This window comes from Antechinus flavipes, chromosome 2 (genome assembly GCF_016432865.1).
Source record: "Antechinus flavipes isolate AdamAnt ecotype Samford, QLD, Australia chromosome 2, AdamAnt_v2, whole genome shotgun sequence".
NCBI lineage: Eukaryota > Metazoa > Chordata > Mammalia > Dasyuromorphia > Dasyuridae > Antechinus > Antechinus flavipes.
Window position 1 is genome coordinate 499,045,578 of NC_067399.1, and position 24,003 is coordinate 499,069,580.

The 24,003-nt window shown below is 44.6% G+C and overlaps 1 protein-coding gene across 1 annotated transcript; it reads right to left on the bottom strand.

Moving 5' to 3' along the window:
* Positions 1-232: 232 nt before the first annotated feature.
* CIZ1 (CDKN1A interacting zinc finger protein 1) lies at positions 233-23,585 on the bottom strand. The gene is made up of 16 exons (XM_051980082.1): positions 23,555-23,585; positions 23,091-23,196; positions 22,354-22,469; positions 12,922-13,082; positions 11,530-11,665; positions 10,377-10,443; positions 9,586-9,644; positions 8,709-8,782; positions 6,174-6,356; positions 5,072-5,202; positions 4,457-4,544; positions 3,746-3,859; positions 3,412-3,579; positions 2,544-2,613; positions 1,949-2,070; positions 233-682 (listed from the first exon to the last, which is right to left on the bottom strand). Exons 1-16 carry the CDS (start codon positions 23,568-23,570, stop codon positions 356-358), a joined length of 1,938 nt encoding a protein of 645 aa, XP_051836042.1. The 5' UTR covers positions 23,571-23,585; the 3' UTR covers positions 233-355.
* Between the last annotated feature and the right edge of the window lie 418 nt (positions 23,586-24,003).

The following is a 24,003-nucleotide window of genomic DNA, read 5'->3' on the forward strand; positions in this document are numbered from 1 at the left end:
TTTTAGTGCTTCCCCATCTCTACTGCCAGTCATAGGCTAGATGGCCCCAGGTCTGGAGCGCTGAATCAGGGATTCCTGGTCATGGCTGGCTGGCCTCTGTGGATCCTTTTAACTCAGAAACTGTGATAGAAGTTGGTCCCTGGCTTCCCATCCGTTGAACTCTCCCTGTAGATAACACTATTGGTTACACTTTCTGCTCTAGGTTGGGCCTAAAGAACAATTCATACCACAATGAAAACACTAAACCACAATTCTTTATTGATTTCTGAATAAAAACAGCTTCTCTTCTTCCACTGATCTAACAAAATGTGCCCCCCCAATTGTCTGCTGCCCAGCTGGCTATCCTTGGGCCCTCCTATCTTGGCTTGTGACGAGTAGAACGGCGGCAGGGCTCAGGGGCCGACCCTCTACCTTTGGCTGTCGTGACCACCTCCTCCAGCTTCGTGGTGCCGGACTTCTCCCCACCCTTGGCTTCAGTGGGGGTCTGGGCCCCACCTGGGCTGTCAGCATCATCATGGGTGTCGGTGCCCCCTGACTTACACTCGGCTTCTAGAAGTTGGGCTGGTTCCTCCTGTTGCTCTGAACCTGAGGCTCCTGTCCCTTCCCCTGTCAGGGTGTTGAGAAGCTCAGGCTTTAACTTGGACTCTGGGACTGACCCAGGGTTCCTGGCTGCTCTGTATCTCTAGGAAGAGAGAAATGGGCATTATCATCAGGCTGAGCCATTCTTTTCTATGTATGACATCTGGAAGTGTTGAGATTCTACCTTTGGACCTCAGGGGCAGAGAGAAGGTAGAGACAGTTGTGGAGAGAGCTGGAAACCTGTCTTCTGGGCCTGATTTGATCTCGGATGTGGCATGTGAACCTCAGGTGTCCCATTCCTATCTCCTAGACATCTATAGGCTAAGTTGTTGGGGTACCATAGTCACTTCTAGGGAAAGAAAGGATCATAGGTTCATAACACAGAGCCCAAGAGTGTGGAGCTAGTGTTGGGCTTGGAAGTCAGAAAGATTAATCTGAGCATTTACTGAGCTGTGTCATCCTGGATAAGTCAGTCCTGATCCTCGGCTTGCTTATGGCAACAAAATGTATCTATCTCAAACATTTATGGTGAGGCTCAAATGAAATAATGTGTAAGCACTTGGCAAACTTCATAGCACCATATGAAATATTAGTTATTTTTATCCGAAGCCTACCTTCATACCAGTGAGAAAAGAGGGGCACAGAGGCTCAGGGATACCAAAGCTCCCTGTGGCCAAATCCAGTTTTAGACAGCTGCCACCTAGGCCTGGGACTCCCTCTATCTAGCACCAAAGGCCAAGGTGGAGCAGAAAAAAGGGGTGTTAACTTGCTTGTCCAGAATACTGTTGTTAGATTTGATGCGTGACTAGACCTAAACTGCATTAAGGCAATGAAGCCATTGGCTATACATCATCCTTCCCACTGCCCACCACCACCATCTCTTCATTCTGATCTAGAGAATGAGGAAATTTTGGCAAACCAGGCAAAAATCTCCCTCCTGCCAATGTCCCAGCACCATAGAGTTCCAGTCCTTCGGTTTTTTGTTGCCCAGTTAAAGGACCTGGGCTTAGTCCCTGTCTCATCATTTGCTCATCTCTTGATGCCTTTGAAGCCAGGGCTAGCTTCTAGCCACTGCAGAAGCTGGAGCAGCTCCCGCGGGGCTCATCCCTCAGCTGGCTATCCCATGGCCAGGAGCAAAGTCTGACACTGTTGCTGAATCAGTGGGAATGGGGTAGAATAGGGCTCAGGATGATGAAGGTACTGGTCTGGAATAAAATCTTTGTGAATGGGATCACAGGAGCCCATCCCTAATCACCAGGCCTGATAAGATGGGGGTGAGAAGAAAAGAAGGGCAGAAGACATTCAAACCCAGGGGCAGAATGAAATGGGGGAAAGGCAGGAGGGGAGAGAGGATTGTCTGGGCTCTAACCTGAACGTTCTCAAAATGCATCAAGGACTTGCAGTGGGCAAGCCGGGCTCCTGAGCTGCTATGGTAGAATTTATGGCACAGCCGGCAAAGATACCCCACCACAGGTACCAGAAAATCCAGGCCTGCAAAAGAGGGGGTATGGGAAGCAACACTGACTCTGCTCAGCGAGATCAGTGTTCCCTCCCCTGCTCCACAACAGTCAGTGTGTCTCTGGGCATCCTGTGCAGGTGGTGGCTGGGGGGGAGGGTCTCCCAATGTGCTTCAAACATTCTGGGGGGTAAGATGTCAGCATACAGGAGAGGATCAAAGAAAGCTAGACAGGTCACTTTCAGTCTTCTTGAACCAGCAGAAGGGACTTAGAGATTTGGAGCTTGGCCACCTTGGGGAAACCTGGAAAATCTCTGCATTTGAGTGAGAAGGGCTGACGCTTGGCTTGAAGATCAATGCTTTCCCACAGACCAATACAGTACACTCAGCTCCCAGAACTTGACCCAGGCTCATACTTTCCAGAACAAAGCCCAGAGGGTAAGCCTGGTTCATGGACCTGCTAAGCTGAGAACAGAAGCTCACTACTGGCACTGGGAGAATGACTTACCATATGTCTTGTCAGGAGAATACTCCTCCAGGCCTTTCCAGTCATCTGCACACTCTTCCTTTGGTCCCACCTGGCAAAAATGCTTGAGTTGTAAGGGGGTGAGACCCTGCCTTGGCTGGATCCCATTCACCAGTGCTCAAACTAGACCCCATTTGGCTTTAGGTTTTTCTTAATCAGCACTCTGGGCCTTTGACTAAACTGATAAGCTCAGCAGCCCTTCCTTTTGCACCTGGTGATTTTTTTGGGAGAGAAGGGGAGGGAAGGAGATAGAAAGGAAGAAGAAAAGTCAAGTTTGGGTGACTGGGCATGTGTAAACACCAGGAATAACAATGGGGTCCCTAAAGTGTGGATAGGAGAAAATTCAGAGTGTTGCCCATAGGAGAAAAGCCATCCTCTCCATCCTACCTGCTCCTTGACGCTACACAGCAACCCCCCTTCTCTGGGTGTTTCCATTTATCTGCATCTATCTCTATTTCAGAGGCACTCAGCTCCTTCCTTTCAAAATATAGCACCCTAGATTAGAGCTGAGAAAAACCTCCAAGGTCACATGTAAAACAAAACTTCTTAAACTGGGTTGTGAGATGATCTATTATCAGTAATTGTCTGATCTGTATAACTATTTTATAGTTATATATATATATATATATATATATACAAAAGATCATGTAAAAATTTCTCAAGCAAAAAGGGGTCTCAAGTGAAAAAAGTATAAGAAACCCTCATCTAGTCCACTACCCTTCTCATCCTCATTCCACAGATAAAGGGAGGGCCAGAACCTTGAAATGAGCTGCCTGCCCAAGAACACACAGGTAGGAAGTGGTAGTGATTCAGGTCCATCTGCCCACCTGCTAGGCATGACTTTAGGTACCTGCTTGGTCTCCTCGCTCTCTCCGACCGCCTCACTGCCCTCATCCTCTTCTGCATCTTCTTCCTCATCGTCTTCCTCCTCATCCTCCTCAAAACAACCTACTGCATCCACTGTGATGAGTTCTTCTGCCTCCTCAGGGCTTCCTGGCTCTTTCTCCCCAAGCCGTGCCTGTCAGAAAGGACAGGGAGCCCTTCAGCTCTTGAGGACCCAGTACTGCTACCCCCAGCTCAACAAAAGAACACCAGAGAGTGGTCCCATCCCAGGAATGGGGCTTAATTAACTTGTTCTTGCCCCAGCATTTAAGAAGCAAAGAGAGACTCTATCCCTTTCTTACCTCCTTGGCTTTTTGCTTGTGCTCTGGGGATTTCATATGCTCCACAAACTTTCGGGGGGTCTTAAAATGTCGGCTGCAAGCAGTACAAAAAGGTCGGAGGGAGTGTTTGGCCAGCTAGGAGGGGAAAGGAGAGGCCCTTTAATATCTCAGTGAGAGGACTGATCCCTTAGCCCAAGCCTTATCCCTCCAAGTCTACCCATACCGGGACCCACAATACTCTCAGCTGTTTCCTCTTTCCTTCTTCCAAATATGTGGTCCTAGGGAGATTGTCCAAACTTAGCAGCAAGACATTCAGATGCACATACTGTGCATCAAACTAAGCTCTTTTTATGCATTTAGACACTAAAACCTGTGCTTTCCACCAAGGAGACACAGCCAATAAACACTGCTCAAACCTAGGACTGAATTTGGTCAGGAGGAGGGCACACAGGGTAAGGGGGAGAAAAATCCCTGAAACAGAGACTCAAAAGCCACCGAGAACAAGAGACGCTGAGGTTAAAGGAATAAAGCAACTGAGAGCCCCAGCAGTGGCTCATAGAAGTGATGGGGAGCCACCCGAGGCCCTTGTGACCCCTCCTCTCCTCTGACAAGTGGGAGGACTCTTCCCCTGCCACCTCCTCATCCCCGGGCCAAGCCTGCTCAGTACATAACAGCTGCATGCGTCTGAGCCAGGCTGGAATGCTCTTGGCAGCAGCCCCCGAGGCCCTCTACCTTATGCTCCTGGGTCCTTCGGTGCTTTATCAGATCCCCCAGGAAATGGGTCTGGCAGGTATTGCACCACCGGTGGGACTGGGTCTCCCTGAAGAGGCAAAGGTGGGTTCAGACCCAAGGCAGGGCCGGCCTGGGCATTCCCCCCTTCTCGGACTTCCCTGGCTACCTCAGTCCCAGACCAGCTCTTTCCCCTCTGCCCTGGAAAGCAGCTCAACGCTGCCTGCTCCATGTGGAACTATTAAGGCTGAGAAGGGGTCGCCATTGAGGTCTATGAATATAGTTGAGAGTTGCAGCAGCATGGGAGTGCCCAACATCCCCTAGACATCAGGGGGAGCTGACTTGGCTGCTCCTTAGAGCTTGCTTCCTCCTCTGTAAAACGAGGGGACTGATTTCCAAGCTCCTGCCATCACTGGCCCAGGAGTCTGAGCCAAAGGACTCGGGATCTAGTCCAACCTCATTTGAGAGGCGAGGAAACTGAGGTCTCCAGAAGGGAAGTGACAAATGACTTGCTCAGTCAGACAGATGCCCTGGAGGGCTGGCCCTGCCTTTCTGCCTCACCTCCGGCTGCCTGGGACCAAACCCTTCAGGAGCTTGCCACGGCTGCCCTGCTCTTACCCATCTCTCTCCGCAAGGGCACCCTGTTCCCGAGTCGTGGGCAGCAAAGACAGGAGGCAGGCGTTACTCATGTGCTGAATCTCCCCAAGCCGCTGCTGATGCTGGAGCCCAGCCATATGGGCCTGGAAGTTCTGCCATGGGAGGGAATGCCAGCTGTGCAGTTAGGACCTGACTCTGGGCCTAAGGAGAAAGGGCAGCTGGGAGAGGGACGGGGCCTCGGTGAAACTGGGGGTCATGGCTTAGGAAGTATAACTGTCAGCCTGGGCTGGGACAAAGGAAGGATCCCTTAGGAGGCCTTGGGATAGTTTACCTTCAAGGGCCTAATGAGCATGGCCTGGTGGCTGAGACTTTATCTTCTTCCAAGAGTCAGGAAATAAGGCACATTTTTCAAGGACTTTAAAATTTGCAAAATCACTTTCTTGAATAATCCTGTGCAAGATTATTTCCATTTTACAGATGAGGAAACTGAGGCTCATGAAATTAAATGCCTTACTCCAGGTCATGTGTCACAGTAAAGAACAGATGGTTAGATTGAGAGCAGAAAGGGGTGGGAACTTCAAGGTTCTCTAGTCTAACCCCCTTATTTTACAGATAAAGAAATGGACTCCAGGAAGCTAGGTGAACAGTGACAACTACAATTTGAGCCCAAGTCCTGTCTCCAAATCAAGTATGCTTCCTTCTACACTCTGCTGGCTATTTTGGCGGGGATCCTGGCTCAGAGGAACTTGAGTATGAGATCACAGGGCCTAGACTCAGATGGATACATGGTGGGGAGAAGAGGTGTACCCTCAGGGGAGGCTCAAAGAACCTAGTGTTAAGACTCAAGGTTAACTAGTCTCATGACCTGAGCAAGTCATTTGGTCTCTGAACCTCAGTTTCCTCTTCTACAAAATAGGGATAATACTGTCTACCTCTCAGTGCCGTGGGTGGTGAGAAATACTGGGGGTGAAGTCCTGCTCACTGTATAGCCCTGCTGCCCCTCTGTCAGGAGCCACGGTTACTGGCTTACCAGGCAGAGGCAGAACCATCAGCCGGCTCCGGAACAGCCCCATGGGTACCTTCATCCCCATTTCTCTGGGTACCTCCTGCCAGCAGCTCTTACCTGCTGGTTGAAGCAGTTAACCTTGCAGATGTAACAGAAGAACTTGAGTCCAGGCTCCGGGCTGGAGGCAGGAGTGCCGCTTTCGCCCAGCCGGGGTCCAGGCTTTGAGGCAGTCGTGCTGATGGCTCGGCTCTCACTGCTCTGCTGGATTGTCACCTTCAGGGAACTCCCTGAGCTCACCATCTGGACAAGAGAATCACCAAGTGCAAAAACACAAGGGGAGAACTGAGTCCCAGAAAAGGCAGCTTGCCTGAGGTCACATACAGACCTAGTGGCCAAACTGGTACTTGAAACCCAGTTGGAGGAACAGAAAGAGCAAGAATACATTGGCTGGAGAAAAGATACATGTTCCCCCCTCCCAAGCCTAGTCTCCTGTATCTAGGAGCAGGCCCCCCAAATCTCATTCCCCCCCATCATCCTAAGCATTTTCCTTGCTCATTTAGATACTAGTGCTTTATGGGGAAGGGTATATGTGTTTGGGATTCAGCAAAGACTGTGGCATGCCCCAGTCCTAGATCTGCCACCGACTCCTCTGATGCCCCAGTAGAGATCCCCCTTACCACACTCAAATACTTCCAAGCAATACGAAACAAATCCAGTGGTTATGTTAGAAAATGTCTGTCTGCAGCTCTCTCCCCAGTGACAGGAGGCACACTTCCCCACCAGGCTCCTGAAGTCCTGACTGAGCTCTAGGCAGGTGCCTCCCTTCCCTGACAAATAGGTTCCACATCTCAGCCATCCTCGGCTCCTGACTGTCTCTCACTGTTCCCATCCAAGAGGTTGGCAAGGGTGTTCCACCTTCACAAAACCTTTCTCCCACGTGGCCACCATTCTAGCTCAGATGCTCTACCATCCCCTCTGGCCTGGCCTGGCTCCTAATCCATCTCTCTGCTTCCAATCCATTCTCCACACAACTGCAGCAAGAGGCAATGCAAGGACACTCCCAAGGTCTCTCAATAACTTTAGAAGTGGTTTATGACATGAGAGACACTGGCACAGGACCGCCCGCCATGGCGTGCCCTCATCAGAGATGAGGTGCTCATTAAGTAATGCAAAACTGAATTAGCTCAGAAAGTCTAGGTGCAGAGTTAGAGAATCCATCCCAAATGTTCATAGGGACTGTTGGTGTCCGACCTGTGGCAGAGCACTCTGAGCTCGTTTTGGCTTGATCAGCCACAGTCAGATGCTGTAACTCGACTCTAACATGGATATCACTTGGGTCCTCTTTGAGAATGAAGGACAATAATCATCCCAACCAGCCAAAATTGGTCCGAAAAACATATAGCTGTGATCTCCTATTGGCTCCTTAGGGTCTCTAGGATAAAATATAATCTCCTTTGTTTGGCTTTTAAAATCCTGGCTCCAGCTTATCTTTCCAGGCTTATAGCACATTACCTTTCATATACCCTGTCCAAATGGCCTAGTTCCTGACTTTCTGTGCCCCCAACATAAAATTCCACTCCCAATCTACAGGCTTTATACAGGCTTTACATTCCCCCACTCCCCATTCCTCTATTCCCTCCTCTAGGCCAGCTAAGTAGCACAAAGGATTAAGTTCTGGGCTTGGAGTCAGGAAGACCCGCGTTCCACTCAGTGCTTCAGCCACTTAACCTCAGGTCTCTTAACTGTAAAATGGGGATAACAGCCCCTACCTCTCACGGTTGTTATGAGACAGATTTGTAAAGCTTTAGCACAGTGTCTGGCACCTAATATGTGCTTAATAAATGCTTCTTTCCTTCCTTCCTTCCCCCATGTCTGTGATGCCCTGCTTCCTCATCTCTAGCAGTCATAATATCTAATTCTTTTGTCTTTCAAAGCTCGCTTATCCCCTCCCTCTTGGTTGCCAGCACCTCCTTTTTTCCATCTTGCGATGCCTTCTCTGTTTTGTTGATCTCCAATAGAAAGTACACTTCTTGAGGGCAGGGGCGGTTCTCTTTTTGTCTGCCCCCAGAACACAGCACAGTGCACGGCACAAAATGGGTTCCTAATATTGACTGGATGAATCGTGAGTGAACTCATTCAAATCATTGCCTCATCTCCAGGACAGAGAATAACCTGCCCTGCTGACTTTCACTTCACAAGGCTAATGTAAGACTCCAATAAGAAAAGGGATGCAAAAGGTTTATGAACAACTAAAAGACCAGTAGGGATGCTCAGGACTATTTATTTTTAGTCAGAGAACAGTTGCCAGGGATTATATCATAAAGGCATTTCTAGCTCTTGTGGAGAAAGGTGTGGTAAAAATACCTACCTCCCCCATCCCTCACATCTGCACAGCACCACTTCCAGATGCATGATCTTATTTGAGCTTTACTAACACCTCAAAAGGGAAGCAGGTCAGGTTTGTTCCCATTTTATAGAAGGAAACCAGGACCGAGAACACTAGGACAGAAAGCTAGCTCAGCTCGCCCCCACGCTGGCAGTCGCATCCTTTCCCCCAGGCTCACCAGGACCCTGGTGATACGCCAGCCTGGAAAGCAACAGCTTGGCACCCACCCACTCTCGCTTCTTCTCAGCCTGGTTCTACCCACTCACCACTTCAAGGTTTTTGGGCTCCTCAGGGACTTTCCAATCCTTGCTGGTATCTGGTGGGTCTGCTTCTGCAGCTTCTGAGAAGTAGAACAGTCAGCATGGCGGGAAGACTGTCCTTGCCTGTGACCAGCATCCCCCTGAGCATCCCCAGAAGCATGGTCACGGGCTGTTTCCCACCTCTCCCCATCCCACACCCTGAGCAAGGTCTCCTGAGAGAATGCAGGATGCAGAGAGGGGCAATGCAGCCCAAAGACTCTGAAGCTGGGACGGGAGGGGGTCCTTCCTGGCAGCCAACAAGCTCCACGTAGGTAGAGCCTGGCACCCTTCTCCAACAGCAAGACTGTCTGAACAAGAGCTGGGAGTGTTAATGGAATCGAGCTCAGCAGGAGGCGACCGTGACGTGTGGCGGCCAAAAAAGTTAGCCTGACTCAAGGCTGTTTCCAGAAAGGGATCCACGGCTCAGGCTTGAGGAATCTATCCTACTCAGCCCGCCTCCAGAAGCACCAGATTTTAGAAAGAATGAGGTAGAGAGCATCCAGAGAAGGGTAACCAGAATGGTGAAGGGACTGCAACTACTGCGTGAAGGGAAGAGCGGCCTCAGAGAGGGCATGATGGGTACCACGTGAAAGGGGCTGGCTGGGCTTGAGCTAGTGGGCTCCCGGAGGCAGAACAAGCCCAGGGGAGCGGCAATGAGGTAAATTAGGCTGCAGGTTGGGAGAAAGCTCCCGACAATTCACCACCCCCAAAACAGACCGGGCAGCCTTAGCAGGGAGCAGGTCAGACAAAGCTAGAGTGAGCACTAGTCAGAGAGTCTTGTGCAGGACAGGGCTAGACCAGGTGGACCCAGAGGTCATTTCAATTCAGGGATCCTGACACTCACGCTCTTCTTTTTCTGTGGTCAGGCCAGTCTCCTCCTTGGAGTCTTTGGGATCTTCCACACTGGGAGGAAAGGGAGGACAGTGTTGGGCCCACCAGAGCAGACAACTTTGGGGGGAGGGAGGACACTGGAGACTAGGCCCAAGATTTCCAGGGTCCTGGAAGATCACCCAGTCAATTCCTTATCCTTTGTAGAAGACCAAGCCAACATTATAGCTAAGAGAATCAGTCTTCCAGAAGAGAAAAGTTTACATCTTCCCCTGGCCACCCATCTTGGAATTTAAATAGCCTTGTCAAAAAAATCCTCTTCATAACCAATCTAAATTCTTCCATTGCTATTCAGAAATTGATATTTTCAAAAACTCACTTTATTCTTATCTTAGCTCACCATGGAATTCTAGCCTTTGCCATTCCAGAGTTCAACCCTTTTCAACCCTTTTTTATTTATTCAATGTCAGAGGTCTGAGAAATAAAGGATCGGCTCGGTCCAAGGATCCTTTTCCTATAAATTCTGAACTTCCTTCTATCCCACCTCAAATCCTGAAGTCATACCCTTTTTTGCCCCGTATTTGAGCTATGGGAGGCTGCACTGACCCCTCTTGGCCACTAGGTGGGAGCCAGACACCAGCTCAAAGAAGCCAAGGCCATAGCATAACCCGGCCCAAAGCAGGTTGCCAGCTCTCTTGTTCTGGTCCAAAGGGATGGGACCAGGCTGACTGCCCTCCCTTATTATTCCAATCCCATCTGCCCTCGGGAGAAGAGAGCAGTCAATCTGGTGATTTGAGCATGTGTTACCTCTTGAGTCTCTTGGCCAGAGGCTCTGAGCTACCATCATCACTGAGATCATGGGGAGTCTGTGGATCTGTGGAAGAAAGGGCCAGAGCCATGGGGTGGGTTGGGGAGGTAGAACTCAACAAGGTAATCAAGTTACTTAGTCAAAAAATACTTCCTGGGAAAGCATCTACTATGCACCAGCTATCTGGTGCTAGACTCTGTGAGGAATCCAGATGGGAATAATGGAGGTCTTTGCCCAAGAGAAAGAAAAGAATGTCAATGAAACATTGTTTTAAAAAAACAACACAGAAGAAAGCAGAAGGAAGTTGCGAAGAACACAAAGACAAGCAGGGAAGTGTTGGCACTCCCATAATAAATTCAATATCTACGTTAAATTTTTTTTTTTCTTAAAAAAAATACTCAAGGGGCAGCTAGGTAGGGCAGTGGCTAGAGCCCCAGCCTTGAAGTCAGGAGGACCTGACACTTAACACTTCCTAGCTGTGTGACCCTGGGCAAGTCACTTAATCCCAACAGCCTCAGCCAAAAAAACCCCAAAACCTCAAAAAAGAAACAAAAACTCTACATAATTAGGGTTATGCTATCATGCAGCTCTGTTTTTTTGCTCTTTGTATACAGAAATGTTTATGTTTATTGACATTTATCAAGCTAATTTTTTAAGGGCAATCTTTTCTCTTAATGGCCTTACAAACACAAAACTGATCAACCATACAAAGTAGAGGTTCATTCAATTATCTCTTGGTTGCTGGACCTCTGATTTAGTAGCTGTTATTACCCTAGGGTTCTGAATCTTGGGATCATAGATTTAGAATTGGAAGGGGCCTAAGAAATCAGCTAGTCTAAATCTTTCATTTTGGGGGTGAGGAAACATGCGAAAAGACGTGAATCAATTAGTCCCAGGACTTTGAGGAGTTAATAGCAAAACTAGAGTTCTAAGCCAAGACCTTCATATCTACTACATAGTATGTCCTTTCAAACTCAGGGGTAGGTGCTGGACTAGGTAAGGAGCTCCTCAAAGTTAGAGGTGCTATCTTATTATCATAGGGCTCCTGCGCTCATCTCAGGGCATTATATATAGCAAGCATTTATTAAATGTTTGGAATCTACTGGTGTAAGATGCTTCTACTGCTAGGAAGGCTGCTACCTCCCTCCTTACCTTCTGGCAAGATCGTCTGAGAGTCAGCCTCCTCCTGGGAGGACTCTGGAACATCTATCTTCTCATCCTCACTGGGTGTCTGTGATGAGGCGCCCAGCTCCGAATCTTTCTTCTGGTCAGGACCCTTCAGGGATTCCTAGAAGCAATTACTTAGCCTTAAAAACAGCTGCTTGCCCAGTACCAACAATATGACCTGGGCAAGGGAAGAAAACAGCCCTGAACAACTAATTCATGGCAGCTGAATAGCAAAGTGGATAGATTATTGAACTTAAAGTTAGGAAAACCTGAATTCAAATCTGACCTCAGATGCTAATTGGCAATGTGATCCTGGGCAAGACATTTAAACTCTCTTACTCTCAGATTTCTCATCTGTAAAGTGGGGATAATAAATAGCACTCAGCTTACAATGTTATTGTAAAGATCAAATAAGAAAAAATATATAAAGTGCTATATAAATGCAATTATTATTATATATCATCAGTGCATAGCATATTATTATATATTAAGCGTATTTATTGTTATTATTATTAATCTTATAGGACCCTGACATACCTCTTCCTCAGAAGGTCCCAGGAAAAGACATAATCTTACAATTTCTAAAACTTGGACTGCCCATGATTTACACAGAAATATGTTTGTATGACTACATGTTACATATAGCCTATATCAAATTGTTTTCCTTCTCAATGAGAAAGAAGAGGAAGGAGGGAGAGAATGTGGAACTTAAATTTTGAAAAGGGAATATTAAATTGGTTTTTACATGTAACTAGAAAAAACAATAAAATATTAAGTGAAAAATAAATAAAAAATAAAACCTAGGCTGCCCAAGATCCAGGCTGAGTAGAAAAGGTCTATACTTTATCCTACATGAAGGGCAGAAACTAGAATTTGCTCCACAGCCTTCTGCTCCTCCTCCTCCTCTCCAACCTTCTTTACTTCCTAACCACTTCCTCACCATTCCCTTCCAATGACTCCTTTTTGATGTGGCAAAAACTGAAGGCTCTGATCTAGTCATGTATGGAGGAGGGATTTCCCTTTTAAGTACTCTGCTGTAAAAGGGAACAACACCTTGCCCCATCCGTCTTGGCTCATCTAAAGCTAAATCTCCAGGAGCAGGCTGTTAGAAACCTCTTCCATCATACATCTCTGGGCCCTAGGAGTCAGGACTCCAGTCCAGGGACTTCTGGGACAATGGAGTCCAACCTTCTTATTTTACAGAAGTTAAAACCGAGGCTTAGAGAAAAATGACGTAGTTCCTGATAGATCCAGGATGAAACTCAAGTGGCTTTCCTCTCAGCTCAGTGTTCTCTTCCACTAGTAGGAATATACACTTGCGTCCCCAGCCCTCCAAGGGAAGGCCTGCCCAAAACCACATCCCTGGCCTCTGCTTACCTTTCGATAGCCCCGGTTCTGCCTCTGGAAAGGAAGCCCTGGGAAGCCTATGCGGGCGGGTTTGAGTGAGACACTGACGGGTGGAGGGCCTAGGAGGGAGTGTCGAGTAGCCTGGGGGAAGAAATGCTGAAGGCCAGGAGCGGTCAAGTTGAATCTGCCTGCTGACAGAAAAGGAATCACAACCATAATTTAGGGAGACCAGGGTCTAAGAATCAGGCTCCCTGAAGGATGAGGATCCAGGATAGGCTTTTACCAGAGGCCAAGAATAGATTCAATTCTTGTCCCCTGCGTGAGTCCCTCTTGTGACCAGGGCAAAAATGGTACAAGACAAGTTTCTTGAAGGGTGAAAAAATAAGGAAAGATGAATAAGACTGAGGAGGCACTTTAAGGCAAAACTGCTTAAACCCCACATGGGGTCTTGTAACTGAAGATGGGGCTTGTGAAATTATGATTTATGATCAGTAAATGTATGATTTGTATAGCTATGATACCTAGCCAAGTCTTGGGCAAAAAGGGGTCACCAGTGGAAAAAGTTTAAGAAGCCCTCCTCTAAAGAATACAAGGAAAGTCTGTGTGGTGGTCCTGAGAGACCTGTGGATTGGCTCTACAACTGGAACACTACTAGGAAAGAAGCCACCCCTTCCACTGGCTGTCCAGTCAGCTTTCTCTTAGTTCTCCTAGCAGAGGAAAAAAACTTTACCTCCCAAAAGCAGTTACTAAGTGACTTAACCTTGTGCCTGGAACAAAAATAATAAAAAGTCTTGCACACTAGGAGCTTTCCATCCTTAGTGATGCTAGGAGGGAGTTACTTGCTACAGAGGCTTGTACATAGCAATCTCATAGGAGAGATTTGCTGAAAGAATGAGACATTCTCGTCTCCTCCTCTACCACAAAAACACTCTGTGACCTGGCGGAAGTCACTCCCTGTTTTCGAGGCCCAGTAACTACCCCCGTAAAATGAGGAGGCTGAGGCAGATGATTCCGTCCAGCTCTGCCATTCTCAGGGTGCAGAATTCCATGCGTGGGTTAGAAATTCCAGCTGGTCAGGCCCGGGCTTACCTTCCCCTCCCTTTTGTCACAGGCGATGGGTCACAGCTACGCCCTGAATTTTTCATGCAGGTGTTGAAGTACACTGGGAACAGGTCACCCAGAGATCAGCTTCTCAGATGGCAAGCTTCCTTCTCCACTCCCCTCCCACAGGCCAGAATTGATGGATGTTAAGAGGAAACTGAGTATAAGGCACAGGCTCTGCTAAGCTCACTCCTAGACAACTACTTGGATACAGTGCAGGATCAGGAAGCCAAGAGTGCAAATTCAGTCTCAGATGCTAGTCGTGTGATCCTAGGCAAATCACGTAACTTCTGTCCGACAATCTCCTTACTTGTAAAACGTGGATCATCACAGTACCTTCTTCCCAGAGTTACTGTGAGGATCACAGGAGATGGTATTTGTGAAGGCACTCAACATTTACCTGACTCTAGTAGGTACTTAACATATGCTTATGCTCTTTCTTCTCTTTCCTCTCTCCTGACTTCTCTAGCCCTTGCCTCCTCCAGTTTCTGGAAGGCAACTATTAGGAGTTCTCCTATCTCAGTGAAAAGGACAGAGAAGGAAGGATAAGCAAAGCACAGGATGAGGGAGAAACAACTGACTCAAGAGTCTCACGTTGAGTCTGGGCCAAAGGTACATTCAGGATCTCCAAAGGATTTTGCTCCAAACATGTTAATATACTATTAGGATCTCCCATATATAAAAAGCTTTGCAAACTTTGATGCACTTAAGAAATGTCAATTCTTATTGTTATTTTCATGACCAATTCAGGTCCCATGCATCTTTGCTCTTCTAGGATACTCTTTCTTCTTAAGGGTTTTTTGTTTGTTGCTTGTTTTTACCCCTCTGCATTCTAGAGTTTTGTTTTTCTTTCTGTCTTTTGTTTTTCTACCACTCTTCTACCTTGTTGGATTCCGTATCCCACTCACCCCAATTTCCTGCCCCAAGCTTTGGGTCCCCTCTCCTTCTCTTTCTTGGACCCAGCAGTTTCCATGGGTTCAATGATGATCTCTGTACTGATGGGTCTCAGCCCTAGTCTGCACATCTTAGAACTTATCTCTCTCTATATTTTTGAGTCTGATCTCAAATCACAAATACTTTAAGGCTATAGTGTTTTAGAGCTCTAAGAAGAAACCTTAGAGACCAATGAGTCTGAACCCTTCATTTTACAGATTAGAAAACTAGGCTAGAGAAGTGACCTGTCCACAGTCACAAAAGACGGCATTAAGTAGCAGAACCAAGATTGGAACACAAACTCTTTGCCTCCCACTACAGTGCTTTTTCTGTAACACTATGCTGTTTTAACTAGATGTTTCATATTCCTTAGGCATCTCAAACTTGACAGGTCTAAAACAATTCTATATTCCTCTCAAATCAACCCCTCTTCTTAACTTTCCTATTTCTGTTGATGGCAATGCCAATCTTTTCAGCCACCCAGATTTAATTGAGGTCAACTCTGAGTCTTCCCCTCTCATTGTCCAGATAGAATTCATTACTATGTCTTATCTAACATAACCTCCTCCAAAGTTTCCAATGTGTCCCATTCCTCCACAAAGTCAGCATTTAGTCTAAATCTTCTTAACTTCTGCTCTATACTTCAGTAGCTTCATTTGCTCTTTCTATATTCAGGTTTTATCCTTTTTCTTCCTCTCCCTTTCTACTTCCCAACATGTTACAAACAGTTAGCAAATCTATTTCTAAAGCACAGGTCCAAATCTATCACTCCCTGGTCAAAAAGGTCCACTGGTGTCCTGTTGCATTGAGAATAAAATTCAAACTCTTGAAGTTTGAAGTCAAATGTTTTTTACAATCTAGCTTAGGTCAACCTTTCCAGGCTTCTTGTAGATTCCTTCCTTTCATGCATTCTCCATTTCAGTCCATCTCATTGCCCCCTGTGTTGCCATTCTGTCCTCAGGATCCCTGCCTCTGAATGGTTGTCCCCCATGCTAAGATATATCACTCCTCATTTTCTCCTTTTCGAATACTTAGTTTCCCTTAAAATTCAAAAGGCTCACCTTGCCCTCTACTTCCAGCAGCTCTTTCCTGAGGAACCTACTTTTCCCAGATCCTTGGAATTTTTTTTTTTTTAAACAATTATGCATTTACTTTTCAATAGCAAATTTCCTTTTTTTGGTTTTGTATCTGGTGCTTAGCAAAATGGTTGGTAAGCTCTCAAGAAATGCTTTTTGACAGGTAGGCAATTAAGTGCTAACTGCTCTGGGCTCTGGGCTAAGAATGAGGGATACAAATATAGACCCCTCTCCCCACCAAAAAAATCCCTGACTTCAAGGAGCTTACATTCTAGTGGAAGGTCACTAGAAACGGGGAATGGGGAGGGGGATAGAAGGTACCTCATCTATGGAGGAGGGATGGCAAAGCCCAGATCTCTGAGAGCCCCAAGGCAGTTGAGAAGGTAAAGAAGAATGATAAGCTACCCAAAGGCAGCACAATAGAAAGGGATATTGCTTGCCAAAGGCTTTTTTGATTATAAGTCTCTTAAAGGCATGGATTTGTGCCTTCAACAAATAAGTTCAATTGAACAATACCTTATTAAGCACCTCTATAATTCAGTCAAACTGGTCCTTTTGTTCCTCACACAAGACACTTCATTTCCCTCCACTATGCCTTTGCCTTGGTCTCTTCCCTTATTGGAATGCATTGTCTTCTCATTCTTGTTCCTTAAAACCTCTTGTTTCACATTTCAAAACTCATCTAGAATAACTCCTCCTACATCTCAAGTGTTTAACATGGAATCTCTAAATTTGTTGATTAAATTTTTTCAGAAGTGTACTTTGATGAAATTAGTTTCCTTTGTAATCTAAGGCATTTTATTATATTCATCTAAAAATACTTCTGAGAAGGGGACCACAGATTTTATCTGACTGACAAAGAGAATACATGATACACACAAAAAAGATTAAAAACCCTATTTTATTTAAAAACTTGGATCTACCTTCATAGCTACTGACCTTCCCTAAATAAATTTACCTTACATTATTTTGTATATGTATGTATGTTGCTCCTTATAGAATTGCTTCTTGGAGATTGAGACTGTTTCTTTCTTGTCTTTTTATCCTTGGTGCTTAGCACATATCAAATCTTAATAAATGTTGATACAGTACTATAATAGTGCTGGGGACATTAGATAAGACATTCCCTAGTAGGGGAATATGGGGCATACACAGATAAAATGCAAAATAATACATAAAAAATACAATAGAGAAGTGCAAAGCTAAATGTTTTGTGAGACCCAAGGGGGAAAGACCATTACAGAGAGAATGGCATACAAGCTAAGAATGAAAGCATAAGCCCCTAACATCTAGCACAAGGCAAGACATAGCAGATTTTTTTTGAGAGCTTCTTAAAAGTGCCAAACCTACAGGTTTTGACAATAAAAGCATAAGACAACAATTCTAAAAGTAGTCTGTTTTTGCTAGTCACTAGCTCATTAAATTCGTGCACTTTCATCTATTCATCATAGTTGAAGACTTCATATCAAAGGCTTATCAAAACACCAGACACCAACCACTAGGATTAGGCCCCAAAATTCATGCTTGAAAAACAAAATTAGATCTCCTAAAAGCCCTTCAGAGAATAACAATAATGCTAAGTAAACTGTAGTTTGTGAACAAACGAAATATTTCCATGTCTTAAGAAACAAAAAATATGAAAAATAAGGTGAAATATGGAAATATGAGCATATGCAAAAAACTAAGCAGAACCAAGAAAACAATAAAAACAACGATTACAACAGCATAAATGAAAAAAAAAAAAACAAATAAACAAACAAAAATAATAAACCATGTAATTACAGTGATCAAGGTTGGCCCAAAAGAGATAAAAATAGACCCTTCCCTTCGGTCATTAGAGAGGTGAGGAACTATGGATTCCTAGTGCATACCCTATCAGATTCAGTTGATGTGGTAACTTTTGTGCAACTGTCTTGTTTTCTTTTATAAGCTTCTTATTAATTTTTTGTTGCCAAGGATACTCTCTGGGATAGGGATATATTTGGAAATGAAGGTCGTGTAAAAACAAAAGATAGCAATAATAAAAATTTTAAGGATACTCGCATTTACATAGTACTTTAAGGTTTGCAAAGAATTTTACTTATAATAACACTATGAAGAAGGTATTAACTATATTTCACAAAGGAAAAAAATTATAGAAATAAACCAACCTTCCCTTAATATAGTAAATAGTGTTCTTTAAGTCCAAGAATAAATATATATGTAATGGAAAAAAGATTAGAGGCTTTTCCAGTTAGACCAGAGGTACAGTAAGGATGCCCATTATCATCACTACTATTTAGCATAGTGATAGAAATGCTGACTATAGAAGCAAGACAAGTAAAGGAAATTAAAGAAACATGACAATAAGAGAATGGGCAAAGAAAAAATAAAATTGTCACTTTTGCAGTTGATATGATTCTATATTTAGAGAACACATAAGAGTCAACTGAAAATTAACAGAAATAATATTTTTGGAAAATTTATAGGATATAAGAAATCCACATAAATCATAAGCATTCATATTTATAACCAATTAAACTCAATGGAAAGAGATTCCATTCAAATTAAATACAGAAGCTATATAATTGGAAGTATATTTACTAAGATTCACTCAAGGTTATATGAATCTATCTGCAAAACACCTTTGCAGAAATACATACACAAAGAAACTAATTGCTCAGATAAACTAAACAACATAATAAAAATGAGAATACTAAACAAATTATTTCCCATATTAAAAATCCCAAAAGAATATTTTGTAGAGCTAGAAAAAAAATAATAATGAATTCATATGGAAGAACAAAAGGTCAAGAATCTCCAGGGTAATTAAAAACTAGTAGAAAGAAATGGGATCTACCAGTACCAGATCTTAAACTAGACTACAACAAAGTAATAATCATTAAAATATTTGTTCCTGGTTAAAAAAAAAAAAAAGAAAGATGATGGTCAGTGGGGCAAATGAAATATAAAATTTATAGAAGCAAAGGAACCCAGTGTTCAATAAACTCAAAGATCCCAGAAAGTAGGATAAGGACTCACTATTTGTTAAAAACATTTGGGAAAACTGAATAGCAATTAGGCAGAAATTAGGCTCAGACTAGCACTTCACACCATATACTATGATAAACTCTACATAGATACATAACCTAGATAGGAAAGGTCACTTCATAAACAACTTAAAGGAACAAGGAAGAAGTTAACTTTTTGAATCCATAGTGAGGGGAATTCATGACCAAGCAAGGGTTGAAAGGATCACAGAAGATAAAAATGAACAATTTTAAGTACACAAAACAAATCCAATCTAGCCAAGATTGGAAAGGAAAAAATTTTAAGCGTTTCTCTGAAAATAATTTTCTCATTCTAATTTTACAAAAGGAATGGATTCAAATTTTTAAGACTAAGAGTCACTCCCCAGTTGATAAATGATCAAAGAATATGAGCAAGTACTTCTTTTTTTTTTTTTTAATAACTTTTTATTGATATGCCAGGGTAATTTTTACAGCATTATCCCTTGCATTCACTTCTGTTCCAATTTTTCCCCTCCCTCCCTCCACCCCCTCCCCCAGATGGCAAGCAGTCCTTTATATGTTGAATGGGTTACAGTATATACTAGATACAATATATGTGTGCAGAACCGAACAGTTTTCTTGTTGCACAGGGAGAATTGAATTCAGAAGGTATAAATAACCCGGGAAGAAAAACAAAAATGCAAGCAGTATATATTCATCTCCCAGTGTTCTTTCTCTGGGTGTAGCTGTTTCTGTCCATCTTTGATCAATTAAGGCTCTCTTTATCGAAGAGATCCACTTCCATCAGAATACATCCTCAAACAGTATCATTGTTGAGGTATATAATGATCTTCTGGTTCTGCTCATTTCACTGAGCAAGTACTTCTCAAAGAAGCTATTTATAGCCATATGAAAAAAAATAATTCCAATGACTAATAGTAAGAGTAAAGCAATGGGAGTAAAGTAGAATTAGGTTCTATTTTGCAAAGTCAGAAAGAAAAATGATAAATGTTGGAGGGAAAACAGGCACATTTTTGCACCGTTTCAGGAGCTATGAATTAGGTCCAGTCATTCTGAAAAGAAATTTGGAACTGCTCCTCAAAACTACTAAGTTGTACCCATCTTTTGACTCAGCAATGTCACTACCACATCCATGTTACAAAAAGATCAAAGAAAAAGGGTCCTATGTGTATAAAAATGTCAGCTTCTTTTGTGATAGCCAAACACTGAAAACTAAGGCGGCTTTCTTTTATTGGGAAAGAGCTAAACAAACTATGGTATAGGAAGATAACGGAATATTATTGTGCTATAAGAAATGAAGAAATGGACAACTTCAGAGGAAACTAGAAAGATTTCCATGAACTGATGAAGTAAGCATAACTAGAACAATCTAGTATCTAGTATATAGTAATAACAACACTATGAAGAAAAACAACTTTGAAAGACTTTAGAACTCTAAATAACACTAAACAACATGGTGATAAACCATGAGTACAAAAGAAGATAAAACATGAAATTGACCTCCAAACAGAAGATAGGGAGAAAGGAAACATTTATCAAATACCTGTAATGTGTCAGGCACTTTAGGAATATTATCTCATTTATTCCCTCAACAACTCTGAAAGATAGGTACTGTTATTTGTATTTTACAGGTGAGGAAACTGAGGCAAACAAAGGTTAAATACCTTGCCCAAGGTCATGCAGCTAATAAGCATTTGACACTAGATTTGGACTCTGGTCTTCCTGAATCCAAGTCCAGAACTCTTCGCACTGTGCCACCTAGTTGCCTCTAATCATACATACTCATTATATAGGTCCCTTGCCTAGAATACCCTTCCTCCTCTTCTCTCCTTATCTTTCTATTTCTGTCCTTTAAGGTCAATTTTCCTTCCCTGAAGCTCTTCCAAGCAGTCTCCTCTCTCCCTACACTTCTATTCCTACCAGGGTTCAATCTCTTCACCTGAAGGATAAAAACAACTCTTAAAGTTCAATAAATGCTTTATGTACATTATCTCATTTAATCCTGACAATAACCTGATGAGGAGCTCTCTACAGATATTACTATCTCCATTTCAGAGATAAATTAACTGAGGTTCAGAAAGAATAATCGACTTGCCTTTGGTCACATGGCCACAGTGTTAGCAAAGGACTAAATCCCGAACCGACTCACCCATAGCACTTACAGCTAGTACCCCGACAATGGTTCTCTAAGCTCAAGGACATGGGTACCTTTCTTCTTCCAAGGTTATTCTTCCCACCCTTCACATCTCCACCCCTACTGGAAGTGGCCTCAGTGGTCTCAGTTTAGACTTGGCTAAAATCAAGCTTTATTGGACTCCTCAGCCATCTCCTCCCTTAGGACCTCCCCTATCTCCATTACCATTTCTGGAGCCATAATCAAATCAACTATTATCATTCCAGAAAAGGTGCGTCAAAATATATGTCTTCACTCCCCTTCCCAGTAAGTTTCCAAATGGAAATGGTGCTCTCTCATCAAGATTTCCCTATTAGTTTCTGGATTAGTATGGTCTCCTCCTATTAGAATTTATTCAGAGAAGGCTGGGATAGCCTTCCCTTCTGTATTTATTTGTATCCCCAGTGCTTAGCATAAGTGCTTAATAAATGCTTTGTTCATTCCTACCGAATACTCACTAGACATTTAATAATACAAGGCAGGATATATCTTTTTGAATACATGGGATACCATCCCAACTAAATGGTTTGTTCCTCAAGGACAGAGAGTATTTTTCTCTCTTTCTTTGTCTTCCCAGAGAAAAAGAAACAATCTTTCCAAAAAGGCTCAGCAGCAACTGGAAGCTTTGACAATAATTCACAGGAAATGATTTGCAATCTCACTAATCAATTCCTTAAATCAAACTACATCACAGAGAAACCCTCCAGAGTTGCCCACATAACCAAAGCTTAAGAATCTGGTAACAAAAAATTAATTTCAACAATGGCTCTGTAAAACAAAATGACTTCTGCAAGTCACTCCTATTACACAGTGCCAGGCTGAAGGATTCAAGCTTTTTACAATTCTTTAATTCTGTCATCAAGCAGCTCTTGCCCTATCTTCTTTCTTCTGCTTACAACTCTATCATTTCTACATCCATTCTCTCTGTCTTTTTAGGTTCTGAGAAATAATTCAGCATGAAAAGGAAGGGCAAGGAATCCACTGTTTCTAGCTCCAGGCAGCCTGGAAATGTCATATCTAGCTATATTTTAAGAAAATTCCATGGCACTCATACAATGAGGGGGTCCTGGATTTTGCCTGAAATTAAGGCTCTATTGAAAACAGTCTAAGCAACAACCATTCACATAGGCCTAGGAGAGGGGCTCGCCTTGGGCAGTAGGGTCTGTACCTTGCATGTGTTGCATCAGCAGGGCCCTCTGCAGCATGGGGTTCGAGTTGAGAAGGTTGGCCTGACCTGTGGCTCGGAGGTTCAAGATCTGCTGCTGCTGCTGTGGTGACAGCCCCCTATGTACAAGGAGAGAGGATAGGAAAAGCTTCTGTGGTGATCCTCAACATTTAAACTCTCCCTTTTCTTCCCTGGGGCTATTACGGCTCCTGTCTACAATCTAGCCAAGAGAAAAGCAGGGCCAAAGAAGCCAGATACCTTGGGGATAGGAATAGAAAAGTGAGGGTGGGAGCCCAAGGAACAATTTGGGGTTAGGGAGGTAGACTCGATTCAGATTTTTCCATTTCCTGACGAAAAAGGTCTGTGTAAGGCCACCCCCAAAGACCAAAAGGTCTGACAAGCAAAGGGCAGTGCCTCTCGGAGTAGTTTGTCCAATAAAATTAAGATCTTTGAGGAAGGACCGAATGGAGATGTGGAGTAGAGATAAAAACTTTGGGAGGCCTAGTCATGGGCCCAGGTTCGTAACACAAAAAATAAAATGGACCTGGGGCTTCTAGGAATAGGCTGGGAACACTGGGTTCTCGTGCAAAACACCCCCTTTAGACCAGAAACCCATTACAGCCCCAGCCCCTGGAAGGCGAATGCACACAACCAAGATGGGTCAGGGGTTTTCCAGGATAGCCCCGCCCCCTTGGGCCCGGCCAAGCCAGCCATCCCCAGCCTCAAGTGGTGGCGCTCACCGGCCTGCGGAAGGCGGCGGCGGATGCTGCTGCTGCTGCTGCTGCTGGATGAGCTGTTGGATCTGCAGCAGTTGCTGCTGGAACTGGTGCTGCTGGCTGAACATCGCTGTGGGCCGAAAGAGGAGGGGGAAGCATCAGAACCAAGGGAGCAAGATGGGGGACTAGTATCCAGCCTAACCCTCCCCCCCTTGCTTCAGCTTCCTACAAAAGTACACGCCCATTCCCTATTTCCCTCATTCCTCCCCCCTCCAGCCTCAGAAACTCTTCCCTAAATTCTTCTAACCCCCTCCTCAAACACACCATTCCTATTCTTCCAGATTTCCCGGACTCTAAAAGCCCAGCTTCAACTTCTCCAAATCCCAACTCCATCCTCTCCACCCCAAAACCCTTTACCTAGTTCTACCAAATTTATTCGGAAGCCCTTACCCGCCACCCTGCTTGCCTTTCCACTCCCCCACCCCCACCTGCTTCCCACAGCATCCTCCTCTCCCGCAAAGGGATAGAAAGGAGTGGGAAAGGGCAAGCCTCAAGGGGTTAGCCGTCCCGAAATCCCGGACTCGATCTGAATCTCTTGTTCCCTCCGCCCCCTTTTCCCCTCCAGGCCTTCTTAAGGGACACACCGGCAGGGACACTCCCCCACTCCGGTCCGGACTGCTGGATCTCCGTTTAGCCCAGCCTGGGTCCTTCTCTCTCAGCTCCCCTATTCTCTTTCCTTTCTCACACCCTCCCCAAGGTACAATCCACAGCAGGGGAGAAGGGGGCGGGACGGGCGGAGGAGGGGGACTGAGCCGCTCCTTTTGTAGGCCCGGAGGTCCTATGGCCGCCGCGGACCCTCCCCTTCCCCTCTCCCGCCCGAGAGCTCTAGGGGAGGGTGTGTTGGGAGGCGACCGCCTCACCTACCTCCCCGGCTCCG